The sequence below is a fragment of the Rhipicephalus microplus genome, unplaced genomic scaffold, assembly GCF_043290135.1.
Source record: "Rhipicephalus microplus isolate Deutch F79 unplaced genomic scaffold, USDA_Rmic scaffold_538, whole genome shotgun sequence".
In the NCBI taxonomy this organism is placed as follows: domain Eukaryota; kingdom Metazoa; phylum Arthropoda; class Arachnida; order Ixodida; family Ixodidae; genus Rhipicephalus; species Rhipicephalus microplus.
The window spans coordinates 34,355-54,000 of NW_027465098.1; the positions used below are offsets into that span (position 1 = coordinate 34,355).

At 42.4% G+C, this 19,646-nt stretch overlaps 3 protein-coding genes across 10 annotated transcripts; 2 read left to right on the forward strand and 1 right to left on the reverse strand.

Moving 5' to 3' along the window:
• Positions 1-209: 209 nt before the first annotated feature.
• Positions 210-4,346, reverse strand: LOC119187136 (uncharacterized). Of its 8 annotated transcripts, XM_075885988.1 has the most exons (12): positions 4,065-4,266; positions 3,900-4,003; positions 3,661-3,774; positions 3,368-3,554; positions 3,163-3,252; positions 2,537-2,572; positions 2,441-2,476; positions 2,339-2,371; positions 2,237-2,275; positions 2,123-2,154; positions 525-744; positions 210-452 (listed from the first exon to the last, which is right to left on the reverse strand). In XM_075885988.1, the coding sequence occupies exons 1-12, from the start codon at positions 4,264-4,266 to the stop codon at positions 325-327; spliced, it is 1,221 nt and encodes a 406-aa protein (XP_075742103.1). In that variant the 3' UTR covers positions 210-324. The 8 variants fall into 8 exon arrangements, with proteins under 8 accessions (XP_075742103.1, XP_075742104.1, XP_075742105.1 ...); XM_075885989.1 differs by lacking the exon at positions 2,537-2,572 and having other exon boundaries at positions 4,065-4,346; XM_075885990.1 differs by lacking the exon at positions 2,237-2,275.
• A 361-nt stretch (positions 4,347-4,707) lies between these two features.
• LOC142795059 (uncharacterized) lies at positions 4,708-8,514 on the forward strand. Its single transcript, XM_075885982.1, has 3 exons — positions 4,708-5,760; positions 6,330-6,447; positions 6,843-8,514. The coding sequence occupies exons 1-3, from the start codon at positions 4,708-4,710 to the stop codon at positions 8,093-8,095; spliced, it is 2,424 nt and encodes an 807-aa protein (XP_075742097.1). The 3' UTR covers positions 8,096-8,514.
• A 3,772-nt stretch (positions 8,515-12,286) lies between these two features.
• Positions 12,287-18,172, forward strand: LOC119163806 (uncharacterized). The gene is made up of 2 exons (XM_075885984.1): positions 12,287-13,000; positions 16,766-18,172. Exons 1-2 carry the CDS (start codon positions 12,481-12,483, stop codon positions 17,806-17,808), a joined length of 1,563 nt encoding a protein of 520 aa, XP_075742099.1. The 5' UTR covers positions 12,287-12,480; the 3' UTR covers positions 17,809-18,172.
• The last annotated feature ends 1,474 nt before the right edge of the window (positions 18,173-19,646 follow it).

A 19,646-nucleotide genomic window follows, 5' to 3' on the forward strand; every position in this document is an offset into this window, starting at 1 on the left:
CCAGTTGGGAATCTATTCCCAGTTGGGAATCTATTCCCAGTTGGCAACTGGGACCAGTTGGGAACCTATTCCCAGTTGGCAACTGGGACCAGTTGAGAATGCATTCCCAGTTGACAACTGGGACCAGTTAGAACGCATTCCCAGTTGAGATGTTCTTAACTTTGAACGTGCAAATGAGCATTCTAAGCACATGAAAGACTCCAAAGGACTTATGTTGAGTGTATATGAGACGATTCTATTTATTAATGCAGAAAAAACATTGCACAGCCCTAGTCTTTGGTCTTCGTTGGGTTATCTATGGATTGAATGCATTTCGCAGTACATTTACTGTGGAGGTTTTCGTCGCTCTGCCTTGATGCAATCCTGAATTTTTTCAGTTAGTATGCTGGTCAAGTTTCGGGCTGCAATGGACGAGTCGGCGCCTGTCACATGCGACCAATGGTTGAGTGTTTCTGTAAAAGAACAGGTGACATGTTACGTGCACTTCTCAGGATAGATTTAGCACATATACACAGCAGACCAACCTTCCAGAACCGCGACCTTTTCAGGTGTCAGCGCAGGCTTTGCAACCTCGCCGAGGTTCCTTCTTCCTGGAGCTACGCCACCTTTAACACTGCGTGACGCTAGCCCTTTCTGGGACCATATGGCTTGTGCCGTTTCCTTCACCACCAGCCTTGCCTTCTTGTGAGACAGAATTCTTTTTGCCTGAATAGGCGTCAGGCAGATGCCCTTTTGAAGATGAAACTGTAAATATCAAGGAAGAGAGCGATGCAACATCTTGTTCCTGTAATTATTATTGGCTGACAAAGAAGTTCAACTTAGCAGGCGTACAAATATTGAATAGCAAAAATTTTATTATTACAAGTTTTTGTGCAATATAATTTTTTTCTGAATGTGGTAATGAGCATGGTTTCTTTTTTTGTTTACTTGACTTGTGAAACAGGTTGTGTGGGGAAGGGGGGGGGGCAGCCTTGCATCACTGCAGTTTATTGTATGCTTACCAGCTGGTGAGCACCGGACTATGTAAGAGATTTGAAATGCTCCTTGGCTTTGCCACCGCACGCTATCGGATATTCACGTGAGAGAGGAGGCATTTTCGCGCCACTTTGGCAAAAAGACAGCAGCGGTCTAGATACAGGTACTTTAAACAATATTTTTGGTAGCCCTGTATTTAATTTTTTGTTAGCAGACATACACACCAGATGTCAACCTATATATGATGATTAATGCATACTACAATTTAGGGCATATGTAATTATTACATGTTCCATAATGTAGGTGTTGCCGACTTTCAGTATTTGAGAATTTGAAGAGCACATATTCAATTCACGAATTAAAATATTCGCAGGGCCACTATTCGATTTGTATTCGGATATGCACATGCTTTTGCCACCTCATATAGTGTTTCTAAATGTCCAAATTATCTGTGGTATTGGTAATATATCTAGCTACCGAAATTGACAAGGGCAAGTATACAAGCCACCTGTACTTTCTAGAAGCTAAAATGTAACATGTACTGCAGAAGATTTCACAAACTTACCAACAACTGCTGCTGTTTTGCACCACTGTCATTGGCAACATGCCAAGTAGCTGCACATCGTTATTGTGGAGGCACCTCTGAGCTGTTCGGCAGGCAGTTTGTTTCACACGGCTTATAATAATATCATGGGTTTCATGTCCCAAAATCACATGATTATACGGGATGTCAATGTGAAGGGATCTGCAAATTTTGAATATAGTGTGTTCTGTCCTCAATAGGAGTATTATATTAGAAAAGAGGCTGTGTGCACAAAGATAATAGTAAATCATGGTCACTAACATTACAAATGAGTGCTGTAACTAAATCAGTGCTGTGAAGCTAGATGTAAGTATAATGTAATGAAGTGACAATTAGTTGGGATGCAATCACTCAATTTACTGAATGTAAACACATTTAATTCAAGCTACCATAGTTGCTGGTGTGAACATATAACATGCTACAATTTATGTTGGCATCTACAGTATAGATTTGAAATTATTTACTTTTTGACCATTTGCATCAATCATGTTCAAAGAATGCAACATTATGCTAATTTCATTGTGTGCTTGAACTTCACAGGTAAAGTGCAAAATATATACTCACAGAGCCATCTTCTAAATATGAAAAACATTTCCCTGAAAAAAGATGTTGCAAATTTGTGAAACATGGAAATTCAGTAGTTTCCTACAATAGAAGCACACAAGTAAAAAAGCCTACTTGGACTAGGCAGGTCATCAGATTCTTTTGCTGCACATGCTGGAAACACAAGGAGCAAAGCTAAATGTTTACACAAATACTACACATAAGCCTGTAACTCACCAGTCATCGAAGTGGGAGGTTCCTCTATGAAGTCTGCATAAATATTTTGCATTGTTATAATTACACGTAAGCAATACAATAGAAATAAACCTAAAGCCTTACCATCAATGGCACTTCGTGAGTGTAGACTGCCAGCATCTGGTGTGAAAAAGCCAAAATTTAGATCTCACAGGAATAGACAAACATCCTCCAACTTACTCGGTGACCCAGGCACAGTCTCTTGAATGGACTTTACTGCATTTTTTTGCAATTTTAAAATCAGTTACAAAGGCTGTATTGAGAAAATAATCTAGCCTCTTGCAATTTTTGGCATGCATCATTTTACTTCATTTATGCATGCAAAAAAATCAGATCTGTGTGCATAGTACACCAATTTACAAAACTTGCTAATTTTATATTTAATACTATTGCACATACAATTCATGCAGTGATGGAAGCAATACATGAACATCCTGGTTACTTGTGTGTTTCATTGTGTCAAATGTCATTTGCTAAGGAAGTGCAACATTGCATTTCCTAGCAAGTCTCAAGGCAAAAGTCATCAAACATGCATGATCCTTTGAATTCTTTCCCAGCAGGAACAAGCTTTGTTGACTCACTGGACTGCAAATAGTATACTGCAAAGTGCTTTAAGTAAATCTGAAAAATAATTAGTGATTATGAAGTAACCGATTATGCATCTTGATCCATTACATGAGAAGGGAATACTGCTTTAAGTACTCTAGCTCAAGAAGTGCTCTTATGCTATATGCTACAGATGATTGTCAATTCTATGTAGTATGAAACTAATAACACTAAATTTAATAACAAAAATGAATATGCACCTAGGTTGCTTGTGGCCTTTGCTGTCTCCTTTCTAGCTTGTACAGTGCAGCTCTCAACGTCAGCCTCTTTGCTGTGCTGCAGGTCTTCAACTGTCAAAATATTCAAGAAATGCTCACTAGCTATGAAATTAACAGGTTGTCATCAACATATAAAAAAACTTTCTCATTTTAAGAACTAAAATCAATATATAATTATTGTACTTACACCTCAGAAATTTTGAGTTTAACAGCACCTGCTGTGAGCTAACTTGTTCTTGCAAGAAGATGTTGTCTTGCCGCAGCTCCTTGCATCTCTTTTTCCAAAATTTGGTTTTTTTCTTCTCTTCTGTTACTTCTGAGCTGGACACGAGAGAGTCATCCGAGCTTGATGATGAACTCAGTCGCGTTTTTCGCTGCGTAAACATTTTTTTTTTTTTTGCTTCACTGAAGCTTATTCACAGTGAAAAGAAGAAAAGAAGTTTAAGGAAATCGGGTATTATATAGTTAATACACGCTCACAGTTTGTTCCGAGTTCTGTCGGAGAGCGTGGCTCATCTGCTTTTTCAAGATCTGCTCGTACCGGTCTTTTTTTGCTGCAGTTCGGTTGACAGCTGTTTTTTTCATTCTTGCAGCCTGCAAATTTTGGATTAGACATACTCCCAATATCTTAAAATAATTCGCACTTCCTTAATAGATTCGAAAAAAAAGAGAAACACCTAAAAAAAAAAAGATTTGCGAATGAACAAGTGCGCACTTACAGTGGCCTTCTTGGTCACAGCTCCTTCAACGTCCGAGCCTTCCTCAACTGCAATTTTAGGGATCGGAATTCTTTTTGGCGATTCCCGAGCTTCTTTCTCTGTGGCTGAAAGTGCAAGTGTGGATATTAGACTAACGCGTAGATCAGGGTAGATGGATGCACTTACCGCCAAGTCGAAGTATCTGGGCTTTATATTCACCCGTGTCGTCACCGTTTGCTTCATCCTCCCAGTGAACGACATACACTGCCTTGCCATCGAAATCCGTCTCGTGCTTCGGATGAAAATCATGGATATCCTCCACTCGCACAACATATCTACGAGTGTCATGTGCATGGTCACTATCTAGAAAGCGAACTAGCGCGAACATTATATCGAACCAAATATGACAGTCAACGGGCTCAGCGCGCACGTGGGTAACGCGGGCCTGACACAAAGTGGATTGTACTCAGCTTGGCCCGGCTTCGCTCAGCTCAACCAACCAAGCCAAAACTGCTTGGCCTGGCCTGAATTTAAACGCGTACAAATTCATAAATAACGTTGTTAAAGAAACGGCCTATATATAAATAAAAAACCTGTAACGTTCGGTGCTAGAAATGCAAATAAAAATATATTACCTATTATTCACTTCATTGCTAAGCCGTTACAAAGCCGACTGAATCCAGATCTCAAGTCGTTTGCATGGCGTTTGCGCTTTCGTGGATCGAAAGATTTCCACTCAAGCGCACGCTAATACATATCGATTTGTATTTTTTTTATTAGACTGAAGGCATTTTACCACAGTTCGAAGTGTACATTCTGTACCGCTAACATGTCCCGGACGCCTAAACGACGGAAGTTATATCTAGAGCCATCCTTCGATGGGAAAGAGCTGCCCAGATCAACGCGGTACAGGGCGTCTCGCCTCGCGACTGACACTAGCCAAGTGGAAAACGTGATGTCTGATGGTAATGCTGCTGCAGATGAACCTGCTGATAATTCGCCAGTTCGCGTCTGGGCAAACGATGAAGTCGACGAGTGCGAAGAGTCGGGACCGAGCGACGATGAGGAAGCCCTGGCAGAGAACGCAAAGGAGGATGATCGTGAAACTGATGGCTCCTTTGACTCCGATTTATCTGCTGAAGACATCGTGACCCTAGTCATGGACTTTGCTGTTAACTTTGGCCTGGCGTGGACACAGGTAGAACACCTGATGAAACTAGTCAGTTTTTTAATGAAAAGAAAGGATCTCCCTGACACGAAGTTTCTGTTTAAGAAATTTGCGGGAGTCTCCACTGATAGCATGGGCTTTCATTTCTATTGTCCCAACTGCATTTGCCTTCTCGGCGAATGTGACGGGGACCTTAAGAAAAGAAAAGAATTCAATGCAACATGTACACAATGCCAACAGTTGTACAGTGGAGATACCCTTACTGCGCAAGGAAGTTTTTTTGTGACCCTTCCCATGGGGCAACAGATTTCTTCAATTCTTTCGTCTCAAGATACTTCCAGGTCACTTAAAAACTCTTTAAATGCACTTGCACATCGTTCACACGCCGCCTCTATGACAGACTTTACAGACGGAAGTTTGTATCTGCACCAAAGAAAAGAACTGGGTCTTGGCGCTATGGACATCACATTGACCATAAACTCGGATGGTAGTCCTGTGTTCAACTCATCCAAGTTTTCGATATGGCCCGTGCAGACGACAATTAATGAGTTGCCGCCCGGATTGCGTTTGAAAAATGTTACTGTTGCTACACTGTGGTATGGACAGTGCCACCCAGACATGACATTGGTGTTGGAGGCATTCACGAAGCAAATGGACTCGCTTACCAGGAGTGGTATCGAGTGGACATGTGATGGAGAGACCTTTCAATCAAAAGTGAGCCACTTCTATTTCATTGCGTAGTCTCCTCCTAGCAAACTTAGTTGCATATTGTGTCCTTCCGCAATATTCCTTAACCAAAAACTAAAAAAAGAAACAGCAAAAGAGAAGGCAAATGAAAACTTACTACTGTAGTGATACTAGTTTTTTTTGGCTTCATGAAAAAGCTTTCATTTTAGTCTAATTTAACTGCTATATAACGCTTTAAAAACTGAGCAATGCACGAAATATTCTTGACTTTTGGTGAAGTGCCTGATTTAACTATAATTCTTTTAAAATTATGTTACAACAAATAATGGTACTGCTTTAAAAATACATATTGTCAACACACAAGCATTTGAGCCAAGTTTAATACCACTGTCGCACAGCCACTTGAACTCACAATTGTGCCAGATTCAGATTGACATTCTACACCACGATTAGCCTCATTCTACTGCTTGCACAAAGTAGGCAATCGGGACCGAGAAATCTTATCCCGACCAGACTTGAGTATGATTGAATTTGAAAACCAATATAGCACTGTCCCATTTCTTCATTAAAACTATATTCTTTTTGTTACATTACAGGTCTATTGTTTCGCTGCTGTAGCCGATGCTCCAGCCAGGGCTCTGATGCAGAACACAGTCCAGTATAATGGATACTTTGGGTGTGGCTGGTGTTTGCACCCTGGCAAATGCATTGAAGGTAAGCAAACTGACTTGTGTACAAAAATATCTGACAGACTACATCCTGGATATCAGCTTCACAATCACTATTTTGTTACTGAAATTTGGTTTGTGCATTATTATTACATCCTACTTAATTTTATTTTCACGCATTCTTTTCTTAAAGTATTTTTGTCACACTAAAAGTTAACGTGCATTCAAGACATGCTAGCCTTCTTCTTTACTTTACAAACTTCTAGAAAGCTTCATGTGGCCTTCACATCTGTATGCATTATTACAGCAGTTAGGAGTACCTGACATTTGCAGGAATATTATTACCAGTTAGAAAAATCTAGTATTCATTGCTGCAAAGGTTTTTTTGCCCACCCTCCCGAGTTTTGTATTTAATTTGTTTCTATCATTTTTATTTTGCAGGAACAGTCAAGTACCCTATAAGCGCTGAAGCTCCACCCGACAGGACTAAAGAAGGGATGATGCAAGACATGGCTGAAGTGCACAGGACTGGTGTTAATGTGCGAGGAGTTAAAGGGCCTTCCCCATTAATTAATTTGGTGGGGTTTGACATTGTGTGGGGCTTCACGCCTGATTATATGCATGGGGTTTTACTTGGTGTCACACGCCAGTTTATGGAGCTGTGGATGTCTGGTGTAGGCGCTCCATATTATATAGGGTCGCCACAGTTGATTAGGATGGTTGACGAAAGGCTTTGTGCCATTAAGCCTCCTCAATGCATCACGCGCCTGCCAAGATCTGTTGAACTGAGAAAGTTTTGGAAGGCAAGCGAGTGGCAACAGTGGCTGTTGTATTACAGCCTTGTTTGTGTTCACAGAATCTTGCCTGGCAAGTACCACAAACACTTTAGCTTGCTGGTGAAAGCTGTATACCTCCTACTTGGAGATACTGTCTCAGCCAAAGACATCAGGGATAGTACTGAGTGTCTTGTGCAATTTGTTATTCAAGTCCAAGTTCTCTACTCTAAGAAGGAAATGACTTCGAATGTACACTTGTTGTTGCACCTTGCAAAAAGTGTTACAATGCAAGGGCCACTCTGGGCACACTCTTGCTTTGTCTTTGAGGCGGGCTTAGGAAAGATTAAAAAGCTCGTCACTTCCGCTAAAGGAGTGCCTCACCAAGTGATGAGCAGAGTGCTTATGGCCAGCAAAGTTGGCGCACACAATGCAGCCGCTAGTGAGCAAGTTAAGAATTTCTTGTGCTCTGATTTGTGCAACAAAGAAGAGTCGCTGGCCCTTTTGGGAAAACCAAGAGCTGTCAGTGAGTCCATTCATAGAATTATTGAAGCGCAAGTCCCACACCAAATCACAGGGCCTGTTGAGGAATATGATAGAGTTCGCATCTCTGGACGCATGTTCCACAGCGAACAATATCAAAGGCCTCAAAAAACTAACTGCACAGCTGTACGACTGCGAGACAATATGCATGCTAAGATCCAGCATATTGTGTCAGTTAGCTGCAGTGACAGAAAAAGGATTTATTTTGTGTCTAACAGCTATGTTAGTTCTCTGTGTTTCGGCACAACACACATTTCATGTGTTCAGAAGTGGGTGGCACAGAATGTCGTCGAAGTGGACAGGCAGGCAGCTCCATGCCTGTGGATTGACTGGAACGAAAGGCAATTTTTTTGTAATCTTGCCAATCGTTTCCCATAAAAAGATTACCTGATTTTTGTTTGCATTTAGCTTTTTGGAAAATTTTAAAGGTGTCATGTTATACTTTTTATGATAAGTGTGAACGCACTCGGAGTTGCATGTAACTGACATGCTACACATTTAACTACTGCCTTGCTCATGCCATGCCAGCATGTCCAACATTCCCTATTATTTTAGGTTGTTCTTATAAGAATGTGGGCTCAACTCGGTTCTTATGGGGACCATTTCAAAGGCACTTGCACATTTTCCAGGCGAACCCAATGATTAAATTCACTACTACTGTTCTCAAAATAGTACTCAAGCAATCCCTTTTGCTTGTATTATTATATGGGTTTAATCGTGTAACCTTTGGTTATGTTCCTTTGGATGAATGTACTTGTATGAATAAACCTTTCGTGCTGTTCAGCCACATGGAATAAGTCACAAGCCATTTGCTTCTAATATAGTTGTGTCTGCAGCATGTCGGCAGTAGTCTCAGTTGGGATAACTGTCGGCACTACCCCACATTTAGTTGTTGCACGGAAGTAACCGCTGTACTGCACACAAGACTATTATGCTCCAACAAGATGATAATATTAATACTCGGGCGTCAATCAGGCCGTGATGGATGTAAAAAGATTGACAACAGCTGTTTGATATTAGTTCAATGTAATTATGCTAAAGCGTACGACTGAGTGCACTGTGTTGCTCAATTTCGATATGAAATATTTCACAATAATAGGATTTTCAAAAATACGAGATTAAGTAAAACTGTTCAGATTATTCTAATATCGAGGTAAACAATGTAAAGAGGCTGACATCTAAAGAAGAAAAAATAATTCATTTATAAACCACAACTCACCATTTGCAAGATGACAGTTACTCATTGTAATCTATTCTAATACTGGTCCTTTAAAGTACTACTAGGCTGGTAATACAGTACCCTACAATGAGTAGGACAAAAAACCTATGGATAAAACCAATTCCTTCAAGTGCAGCAGTGTGTCACATACATCTAGTTCAATTTTTTTCTGTTCTTTCACTGTAACGATTCATAAAACCAAAAAAAACTGGCAGCATTTCTATTTAGGGCACAACTTGGACCATTTTCTTCCAATTGAATTGCTTATGGTTTTCAGCTGGGCACTGCTTCCAGTTCAAGGGCATGCTCATGAAATTCCTGTGGTCCCTGTGGGTGGCCAGTTGAGTTGGGACATGTTGGTAACTGGAATCAACTGGGACCAGTTGCTAACTGGAACCAGTTTCAACTGGGACCAATTAGTTCCCAACTGGGACCAGTTGCTAACTGGGACCACTTGCAACTGGAATCAACTGGTACCAGTTAGTTCCCAACTGGGACCAGTTGCTAACTGGAACCAGTTGCAACTGGCATCAACTGGGACCAGTTAGTTCCCAACTGGGACCAGTTGCTAACTGGAACCAGTTGCAACTGGCATCAACTGGGACCAGTTAGTTCCCAACTGGGACCAGTTGATACCAGTTAATACCAGTTGAAACCAGTTAGATTCCCAGTTACAGATTTTCACTAGGGAACGGTTACAACAAGATGCACAAGCAACTGCATAAGACTGTAGACAGCACTGCTAGCGTCGAGCACCTGCTCAATGAGACAGATAGCTTGAAAATCTGTTCAGGCATTCAGGTAGCTCACACTGGTGTGACAGGAAAATTAGAAAATGTCCATCACAAGCTGTGTTCTGTCCTCACAACCCGACCTGTATGTGCTCGGTGCCTACGCCTCCAAAGGCAAATGCGAGCAAGAAAGCCAATGAAGGCAGCGGTGAACAAAAGCAAAAAAAATGCGAAACTTGACCAAAAAAGTTTTCCGAGCTGCAGCTGCAAGGGAGAAGGGGAAGCAAGAAATCACACTGCTCAAACAGGAGCTTGCAAAGGCTTCCTACCAAGGAATAGAAGAAGCTTTAAGTGGCCTTCCTCACTTGCAACGCCTGGCATTCCTGACAGCACTGAAGTCACTCAAAGCAAAAGCTCCGTGTGGCATGCGGTATAATTCTATATATAAAAGAAAATGAAAAAGGTATAAAAGAAAATGATGGTTAGGAATATAAAGCGGGTATCGGCGCTCTCTCGTCAGCAGTGTGGTTAGGGCTTCCTAAGGTTAAATGGTGATTGAGTGGGGAGAGATAGCAATCATATAACAACCAACAGAAACAAGTGCAACAACATTAACGTTACGCAAGCTACTTAACGTCGTGCACCCCCGGAAATGCTCTGCATTTGATCGTGCCCATCGCGAGGGGGATGTCTCTTTACATTTACACTGTGCTTACGTGGTTCTTAATTTCTTTTCTTGTCTGTAAACGATGCCTTTCAAAACAGTTTTGCGCGATCACGTTCTCTCTTACGCAAACATTGCTGCCGTTCCTTTGTCTTCTTTTTTATCCCTCAGCGATGTGTAAACGTTTTTCTTTTGCAGAGATTTTTCGGAATAGTCCGGTCATTCCACGGTGACGACGACCACCCCACGATTATTCAATTCAGCCAGATTTATCGCCTGCTGTCCCTTTTTACACCTGTGAGAAACGCCGTAAAGGGGAACTGCTCTGGACCGGCTGAGGGCGTCCTCGTTTCAATTCATGAAAGTCTTGCTGAAAAGGCGAAAGCGGCAGCTGAGCTAAAACTCGCCGCTGAAGCAAAGCTGGATAAGAAGCTTCTGGGGATGGTTTGTACCGAGGACGTTTGCTGTGACGAACGGGATCATGGGTACCAAAAAGCTGGAGCACATGAGATGGTGGTGTACTATCTAGCCGGTTATGTGCACAAGAAAATCACGAAAACAATAACGTGCGAAGAATGCTGTGCGTTGCTCACAGCTTCTCCCGATCAGTTCAACTCCGAGGAAACACAGCTCAACCAGAGGCGCCTGACAGAGTTGAGGTCATTCAAGCCAGGATGCCTTCGAGAGGCCTCATTTAGGCTGTACGCATTAATTAAGGAAGTAGAAGAGGTTGTGCACGATACGCTTGAAACGTCGGCAGTGTTCGGGGATATTTTCTGGATGGTATTGGACAGGCTTCATGCGACTGCCCTGCCTGCAATTGGTTGTAATGAGCTCCATGAATTCCTCACCGCAAAGATAATCAAATGCTATTGTTTGATGCGCATGCACTTCTTCTCTCGAAAGAAGAACCGTGAACTGCTTGTCACGGAAAAAGTTCAAAATGCAAGAAAAAAAGCTAAGCTGCTTTGAGCTGCCTTTCTTGCTCAGTGAACGATGCAATACTATTCTGTATGTGCAAGAAAATATATGTTCCTCCTGAATTTGCCATTTTTACTTTCTCAGTATTATTATTCTCACCATGTTATCTTCAAATAAGATTCACGGGAATAGGAAAGGAAAAAAACACCGAAATCAGATTGACGAGTCTGTTCGGTAAACGGCGGATGACTATGTGGCATCAGACACGAGCACTATGCTTTTAAAAAGTTTTACTGCATCTACGTTTTCTTTGAAGGGTGTCTTTTTTTTACAGTTATGCTCGCGCGAGGCCGCCTATGCCCACATAAGAATGTGCTGGCGACGGTAGCTATAGATGGAGCCCAGACACGTAATTCCACCAGATGAAAATGGGCGCAGCAACAATGAAATGCATGTGTACGAAGAAACTGCTGCTTTGGCACGAACTGTTCCGCCAGCAAAGCGAAACGCTTTGAAATGCGAGCGGTAACACGGCCGCGCCGCACCGCGTTTCCTCCGGTGTAGCAGACGACACGCAGAGTGCGGAGCAAAGCATGCCTACAGCGCCCCTAGCGGCCGCGACACGCTATGCGGCCGCGCCGGATAGTGGGCGCCTATGGGAAGCTGTGAAACTGAATTGTTCTAAAAACGTTGGAGCAAACTGCCGAACACCTGATAATGCTCTGTAAAGGGCTTCGCCCTAGAGTTCAGGGTGGCGCATAGTTTTTCAAAGCACTGGGATTTAGGAACTGGGAGTGCAAGATAGACATTAAGCGGGTAGCATTAACAAGAAGGTTATCTGAATGGTGGCTAAAGTCACGGCACGAGTGAAAATTAAACCCTTCACTGCAAAGTACCAGTCCTCAACTTTACTATTTAATGAAAAAAAGATAAATCTTGTGGTTAGTTCATTAAAAATACAGCTAGGTGGCGCTAGCCGCCGCCTAATTTAAAGGGTACAGCCACGTTCATTCATCCATTCACCCAACGGAAAAAGAAGTATAGCCAATAATAGCCAGAAAACTATGCTACCTATGCGTCCGCGTCTCGCAGATCTGGGAGTTTTGAATGTGTTATCCTGGTGTTGTTTGCATTATTTATTCAAGGTGTCAGTGGTAACATTATTCGTGACCGCTGCGTAAAGTGAAACCGCGACGGGCGACGTCCTCTAGGTGAAACGCGCGTAATAATGGCCTTCTTTATACTTCATAGCCTCCTAACTAGAGGAGGCAGTGGTGCAATGGACGGCATTCTGACAGCGACTAGTGCATCGACGGATGTGAAACCGAGTGTTGAAGACTTGGTTGACGAAAATCATTACGCGAACGAAGTTGCGGTAGACGTGAAGCCTACTGTTGATCACGGACATTATGCGAATGATGTTACGATGGACGTTAAGCCGAACATTGAGCATGATGCGTATGAATTTACGTCGGACGTCAAGCCGTTAGTTGATCACGGACATTATGCGAATGAAGTTATGGCATTGCTGGACGAGAAGCCCAGTGTTGATGATGGGCTCCATGCGAATGAAATTGCGGAGGACGTGGATCCGTGTGTTGATCACGGACACAATGCCAATGAAGTTACAGTGGACTTGAAGCCGATTGTTGATCGCAGGCATAGTACGGATGAAGTTATGGAATTGGTGGATGTGAAGCCCAGTGTTGATGATGGACATGATGCGAATACAGTTACTCTCTGTGAAGGTAACGTACAGCTTATTTGGTAATCTTTGGCATGATTATAATAAACTGAGGAGTGCCTCTTAAATCTTACCAGCCGATGTGGTGATTGTTTCATTAGGCTTAGGCTTATTACAGTCGCGTTATAGCAGTGAAATCCAAGAAGTGTTCAATGAATGCACAATATGTAGCCGTCCTGTTTGTTTCATACTAAATGTTGCTCATATTTTATTTGGTGCCTTTCATCTGCTCGATTGTATAGATGTTTCTATGCAAAGCATTAAAAATTAGTTAAATGGGTTAGTGATAAAATGTGCGTTCGGCGGCAGCGGCCGCACTTCGGTGTAGGCGAAATACTACAGGTGCATGTACTTAGACATATGTGCACGATAGCGGGCCCAAGGTAGGCTAAATATCCAAAGCTATGCACTGTTATGCCTCATAATTGTGTGGTTACTGATAAATTTTTACTGAGGCTCCCATTATAGTACTTTTCAAACATGATACCAGGCATTGCACACGATTACACGCAGCCAGCATTGCGAAGTGCGTACGTGCGGGCCTTATTTACTATTTTGAGCATATTTATCTACAAAATGTGCTACCCGGCATTTATTGACCTAATTTGGTGTGTTAGCCCTCCCCTAATTTCCCAAAAACATAAATGGAAGGGCCACTGAAGCGCTGAGAATTGCACTCTTCGCCAACAGTGTACTTTCCGGTACCGTCTCTCTCGGCATAGTGTTCTAGAATAGGTGCACTGCGTTGTAGTACACTATTCTCTCGGGGCAATCATCTTAACGACCGCCATGCTGGATGAACAGTGTGTGGGGGGGGCGGAGGTGATTGGGGTCATACCTTATGCACGTTCATGTGTGTGTTTTCATGTGTGCGCATGTGCAACTGAAAAATATCTAGACTGCGTGGGTAGAGTGGGAGTTAAGCAACTTCTCCTCCCCTACTAGCTATGCCGCTGGTGAAGATTCTCAGATGAGCCATCAAGCTGCTGTAAAGTTTACAGTATAAATAATACCTCACTTCCAACATAAACGAGACTATCTACTCGACTACCAGTTCTTAAACTAAAGGCAACAATTAAGTTAACGTTGATTGAAGTAGCGGTCCAGAAACCTCGTAGTGTCACTTTCTAGCCAAGGAAGGGCCTATTTTGAAATAAAATCTTGTTTTAGTGGTCCGCATAGGGTTAGCGCACTTCAAGTTACCCGCCTTAAAAAGTGGACCGACCAAACTGACTCACGTCACTATTGCCATGCACAACGTTGCCCGGCTTTACTTCTATTGTAGCAGTACACCGAAAGCAGCCGGAGCCACAGGAGCAACAACGGCCATTGATCGATTTCCCGTCATTGGCTCCGAGATCGCAGATATCGTTTGGATAAACTGCGCCTCGGTAGATGGCACCACTTGTCCAGTGTAACTACCGAAAATTGAATTTTTTCAACCACACGTACCATTCCCCATAGAATTGTCTGGCAGTTTTTTTTTTTTACATGAATCAAACAGAAACAAACAAATAGCATTTTATTGCCTTTCTTGATGCATGGAAGGTTCTTTATATAGCGCAGCTAAATCGATTACTAGTGACTAATTGTAGGCAGTCCGCCTGATATCATTGGGATAATTTTGAGAATGTCCTACTGCGGCGTATTTTTTATTGTGCATTTAACTAATTTCTCGGTAAGTAGGGCACTGTTGTAGGTAATATTGTCGTCTTAGATGTTGTCATACATTGAGCTTTCACTCTGACGTAAATTGTTATTTGAATTTAGTGTCTCTTTAATATAAGTTTGTTTTTCACTTGTGTAGCCATACGACAGGCTTTTTGTCTTGGGGAGCAGGGTTCTCGCCTGAAAGCGAAAAAAAAAATGAAGCATTTGTATTGCGATAGAGTTTATCTATGCACTGCATCAATGCTAATAACGTGCCATAAGACTTACATACTGAATATGAATAAATATTTTTATTAAGCGCATAAAACACACCTTCAATATTTGCAGAACTCCCCAGGAAAGTAGCATTTGTGACTGTAAATCTCTAATACCCGTGCCACACGGGCATAGAAAATGACATTTGGTGGCGAAGGCCTTCAGTTCCCGAATGACATTCGTTTCGCCGGCGCTGCTACACGTCCAAAGCGAATGACATTTGACTTGATGATGTCGATCACAGCACCTTCCAAGTGAGCATTGAGTAAATAGCAATAAAAAAAATTAAGAAGCATTTACAGGCTTCATACACATCAGATAATCATCAAATGTAGAAATAAGCGTACTACGCTGTCCCAAGTTTTAGTTTCTTGCTTTGTTTTACAACGTTGCAGCCGACCGTAGCAACCTAAGCCAACACTAGTCAGATCCACAGCGTAAATAGACACTAAAATTGACAAGCGTTTCATTATCAATACTTTATTTTCTTCGTATAACGTTCAAAGCATCTTTTTAAGACTTTAGTGCAAATAAAAGACGGGAAATTTCATTTTTTAGCTCAATATGATTTGTTTTATATACTTTCAGGTAAATCGCACTTCGCGAGCTGTGTCGTCGAGAGTAGGCATTTCTCAGTCAACTGAGTTCTGGCGAAGGCAGTTGGTGGCGAATGGCATTCGAATGGCATTCGCATAAATGCCATTTTGTTCGCCCGTGTGGCACCGCGCGAATGACAATAAATCTGAAGGCATTCGGCGGTAAATGCCATTTTTTCTGCCCGTGTGGCACGGGTATAAGCTGGATGGCTGATTTAGAAGTCGCCACACTGATTACATTCCTTATAGTGCACTTCTGTTGACAATGGAATGTATATGGTAGCCCCACTCCCATTTCGACTTCTTAGTTGAAAGCACCAAGTTTGCCGTCTGTATTGTCAGTGGGTTTCTGCTGAAGATTGCTCTTGCAAGTGCAACATTCCGCTTCATTTACGTAGGCGAAAATCTGGTGGAGATACACAACCTAAAGAAAAATATTTTTCAAGTTTGTAAAATAATAGCTTTTTGTAGTATCATTAATTTTTGGCTAACACATGGAGCTTTCAGATGAGGTGCATATTTTTAGTCTATCACCAATACGGGTTTTCTCACACTGAATAGAGGAGTTTTTTCCCCCAAAAATTGAAGTTTGCAATTTTTCAGACCATTTGCTACAAATTTCGTGCCTAAATTATTGTTAATTTGTAATATGTTAAACAGGACACCAGCAGATTTGTGTCCTTCGAGCTTGCCGTGCTCCCGATAACAAATTCGTGAATCGGCAATCTAATTCGATATTATCGTCGGAAAGTCCTCGGAGAATTGATATGCATAACTGAGTCATTATTTTTACAGTCAAGTCGCTTCATTACCTTGCGGCAAATACCATTTTATCGCATGCATTCTAATAACATTAAAAATATATTGTTCTTTGACGCTCTCTATCTCAGTCGGCGCCACACTGCAGACTTTCATAAATAGGAGGGTGAATTTTTGGTAATGGAAAAAACGACTAGGATGAGTTTCAAACTTCAAAAAAACATGAGGAAACTTTTTCAGCCATATTCAATAGGGTCAGAAAAACACTGGATGATTTGACATGGAATGACCCAGATGGCAACTTGTATTAAGCATGTCCTGAATAAATGTACTGCTTTGTTAAAGTAACACATTTGCACTGGCAAAGGTTGTCGTATAAACTGATTTATAAGTGCAGAAATTTTTGTTATTTTGCTGCTCAAGTCTAGTTCTATGTGTGTGGAATATCTGATTAGCATTACCTTGCTGTGCTTCCTGTGGGTAAACAGGTTCCTTGCCTGCGGCATCTCAGGACCAGTACCATTCACTCGTGTTTGTAGAAGATGGACTGCATTCCTGCCGTCAGTGTGCATATACAACCAGGATTAAGGCGAACATGAGAGTACACCTTCGCCGACACACAGGGGAGCATCCCTTCCAGTGTCACCTTTGCCCGGCTACTTTCACTGCGAAATTCCATCTCACAGAGCACATTCGCACTCATACCGGAGAGCGTCCTTTCTCCTGCACGCAGTGCAATGCATCCTTTTCACTGAAACACAACCTGAAGGAACACTTGCGCACCCACACAGGAGAACGTCCCTTTTGCTGTGTTCACTGCAGTAAATCCTTTTCAAAGAAATGTAACCTGAAGCAGCACATGCGCACCCACATGCCCAACCGCATTATAGAGCGACCCTTTTCTTGTGGCCAGTGCAATGCATCCTTCACATCCAGATTCCAAGTCAAGCAACATATCCGCACCCACACAGGAGAGCGTCCTTTCTCTTGTCTCTACTGCGATGCATCCTTTTCACGAAAGCGGGATCTCAGGAGTCACGAGCGCATCCACACAGGAGAGCGTCCATTTTCCTGTGATAATTGTGATGCAGCCTTTGCGCAGAGGCGCAACCTCGTGCTGCACATGCGCACCCACACAGGTGAACGTCCCTTTTCCTGTGGCCACTGCGATGCATCCTTTTCAGTGAAGCGCAACCTCAGTAGTCACGTGCGCGCCCACACAGGAGAGCGTCCGTTTTCCTGTGGCCACTGTGATGCATCCTTTTTATCCAGAAGCAACATGAAGCGACATATGCGCACTCACACAGGCGAACGTCCCTTTTCCTGTGGCCACTGTGATACATCCTTTGCACGAAAAAGCAGCCTCGTAGTGCACACTCGTACCCACACAGGAGAGCGTCCATATTCCTGCATCTACTGTAATGCATCTTTTTTCCGAAGAAGCACGTTCAATCGCCACATCTTAGGACTTCATCCCAAGGAAGCCCTGAAAGGCAGGGGTGCCAGTGTTCCTAATGTGGAGGTAACTTGACTGATTTATTCTGCTAGAAGGTGACCTTATAAAAAAACAAAACTCTTTACTGCCGAGTGTTGCAAATTCACGACATGCTGGAAAACTCTGAGCAAGCAAGTGAAGAAATTTGTGCCGCCTTTAACGCCGGTTGTGAAGCTCTCACAAGGGACATAGCTTTCAGCAGGGAAAATCTAGCACTGTTTTCTGTAAAGAATTTCATGCTCGAACCAGGTGTTGTGTAGCTGATGGTAGAGCTTCTCAATGCATGCTCAACGTCTCTCCCTTCATTTTTGATCCCCTGAGTAACATAGCTTAGTCTTCTGTAATTTTTGTGGCGTAATAAATGCAAGCTTGCTACTCAGAGCTGAAAATAAGAAAAGAATTTTTTTTGGCAGTGTGATAATTCAGGAATTAAAAGGCCAAGGTGCCCCGAAAAGTTTTCACAATCCTCGGCTGTTGAGTTTAGAGAGACATAATTATCCATAAGAATTTCTTAGGTGTTCAGATGACATTGCATATAATACAGGAAGTTAAAGGTTTGGTTTGCCATAAAAGTGATACATGTGAAAGTTTCCAGTGCTATGGTTCTAAGCACTGAAAAATAAATAATTACCTAGCTTATGAAATATTTCCCCTTGCGTATTAGTATGTTCGACGTAACCTGAAATCCCTTTATGCACCGCTGCAACGGTAACTGGGTGTGGTATCTGGGTGAGGTTCTAGGTTTTTGCAGTTTTTTTCTTTTTTCTTTTTTCAAGTACGTGGCACAATCACCATGTGGTTATGAGGGACGCTGTAGTGAGGGTTCTGGAAATTTCAATTGCCTGAGGTTCCTTATAGTGTGCCTAAATCTAAGTACACAGGCCACTAGCATTTTTGCCTCCATTGGAAATACTGCTGTCACAGCCCAGATTTGATTCCGCAACCTTTGGGTGAGCAGTCGAGCATTATAACCACTGGGACATTATGGTGGGTCAAAGTTCTTTTAGTAATGAGAAGTATAGAGTTTAATCAAAAAGGCAATTCTACATTTGATTAGATCAACTTCTTTGCCCCGCCCCGGTGGTCTAGTGGCTAAGGTACTCGGCTGCGCACCCGCAGGTCGCGGGTTCAAATCCCGGCTGCGGCGGCTGCATTTCCGATGGAGGCGGAAATGTCGTAGGCCCGTGTGCTCAGATTTGGGTGCACGTTCAAGAACCCCAGGTGGTCAAAATTTCCGGAGTCCTCCACTACGGCGTCTCTCATAATCATATGGTGGTTTTGGGACGTTAAACCCCACAAATCACCTTCTTTTGCAAAGTTTTGTCTGCAAACTGTTGATCACTACATGAATCCAAGAAATAAATTGAGGAAACCTGTATATGCCTGTGCATAGCTAATTAAGTAGAACAAGCATGAAACACATGAATAAAAATACCAAGAATGCAGTAATACATGTATGGCAGACATAACTGTTCTTGATTTTGTTTTGGAGCTTTTTATCCAAATATAAGAAGCTCCAAATCCCAGAAATGCAGAGCCGGGCTACGTTAGCTACCTTTTGAAAGCGAAGCGCTCACTTCTGTTAGGCACACTCGTGTACTGGCTTTTGTAAGTGCGCATTGAAACGATGCAAACACGGTAGTAATTTTGAAAGCCCGTCGTCTCGTTATTTACCTTGTCTCACCGAAGCAGCCTGCTTCAAAATGTATTCTAAATAAAGGTCCTCATGATTCTTTTTGACGCTTAACTTTCTTCCCTCATAGCGCACTCTCATTTGCCGCGCATTACGACGTCTTTCGGAACCCTCAAACGTACAAAAAATTATTCAAAGTATCTCTGTGCACCTGGGTGCCGATAGGAAGTATATGTAGGCG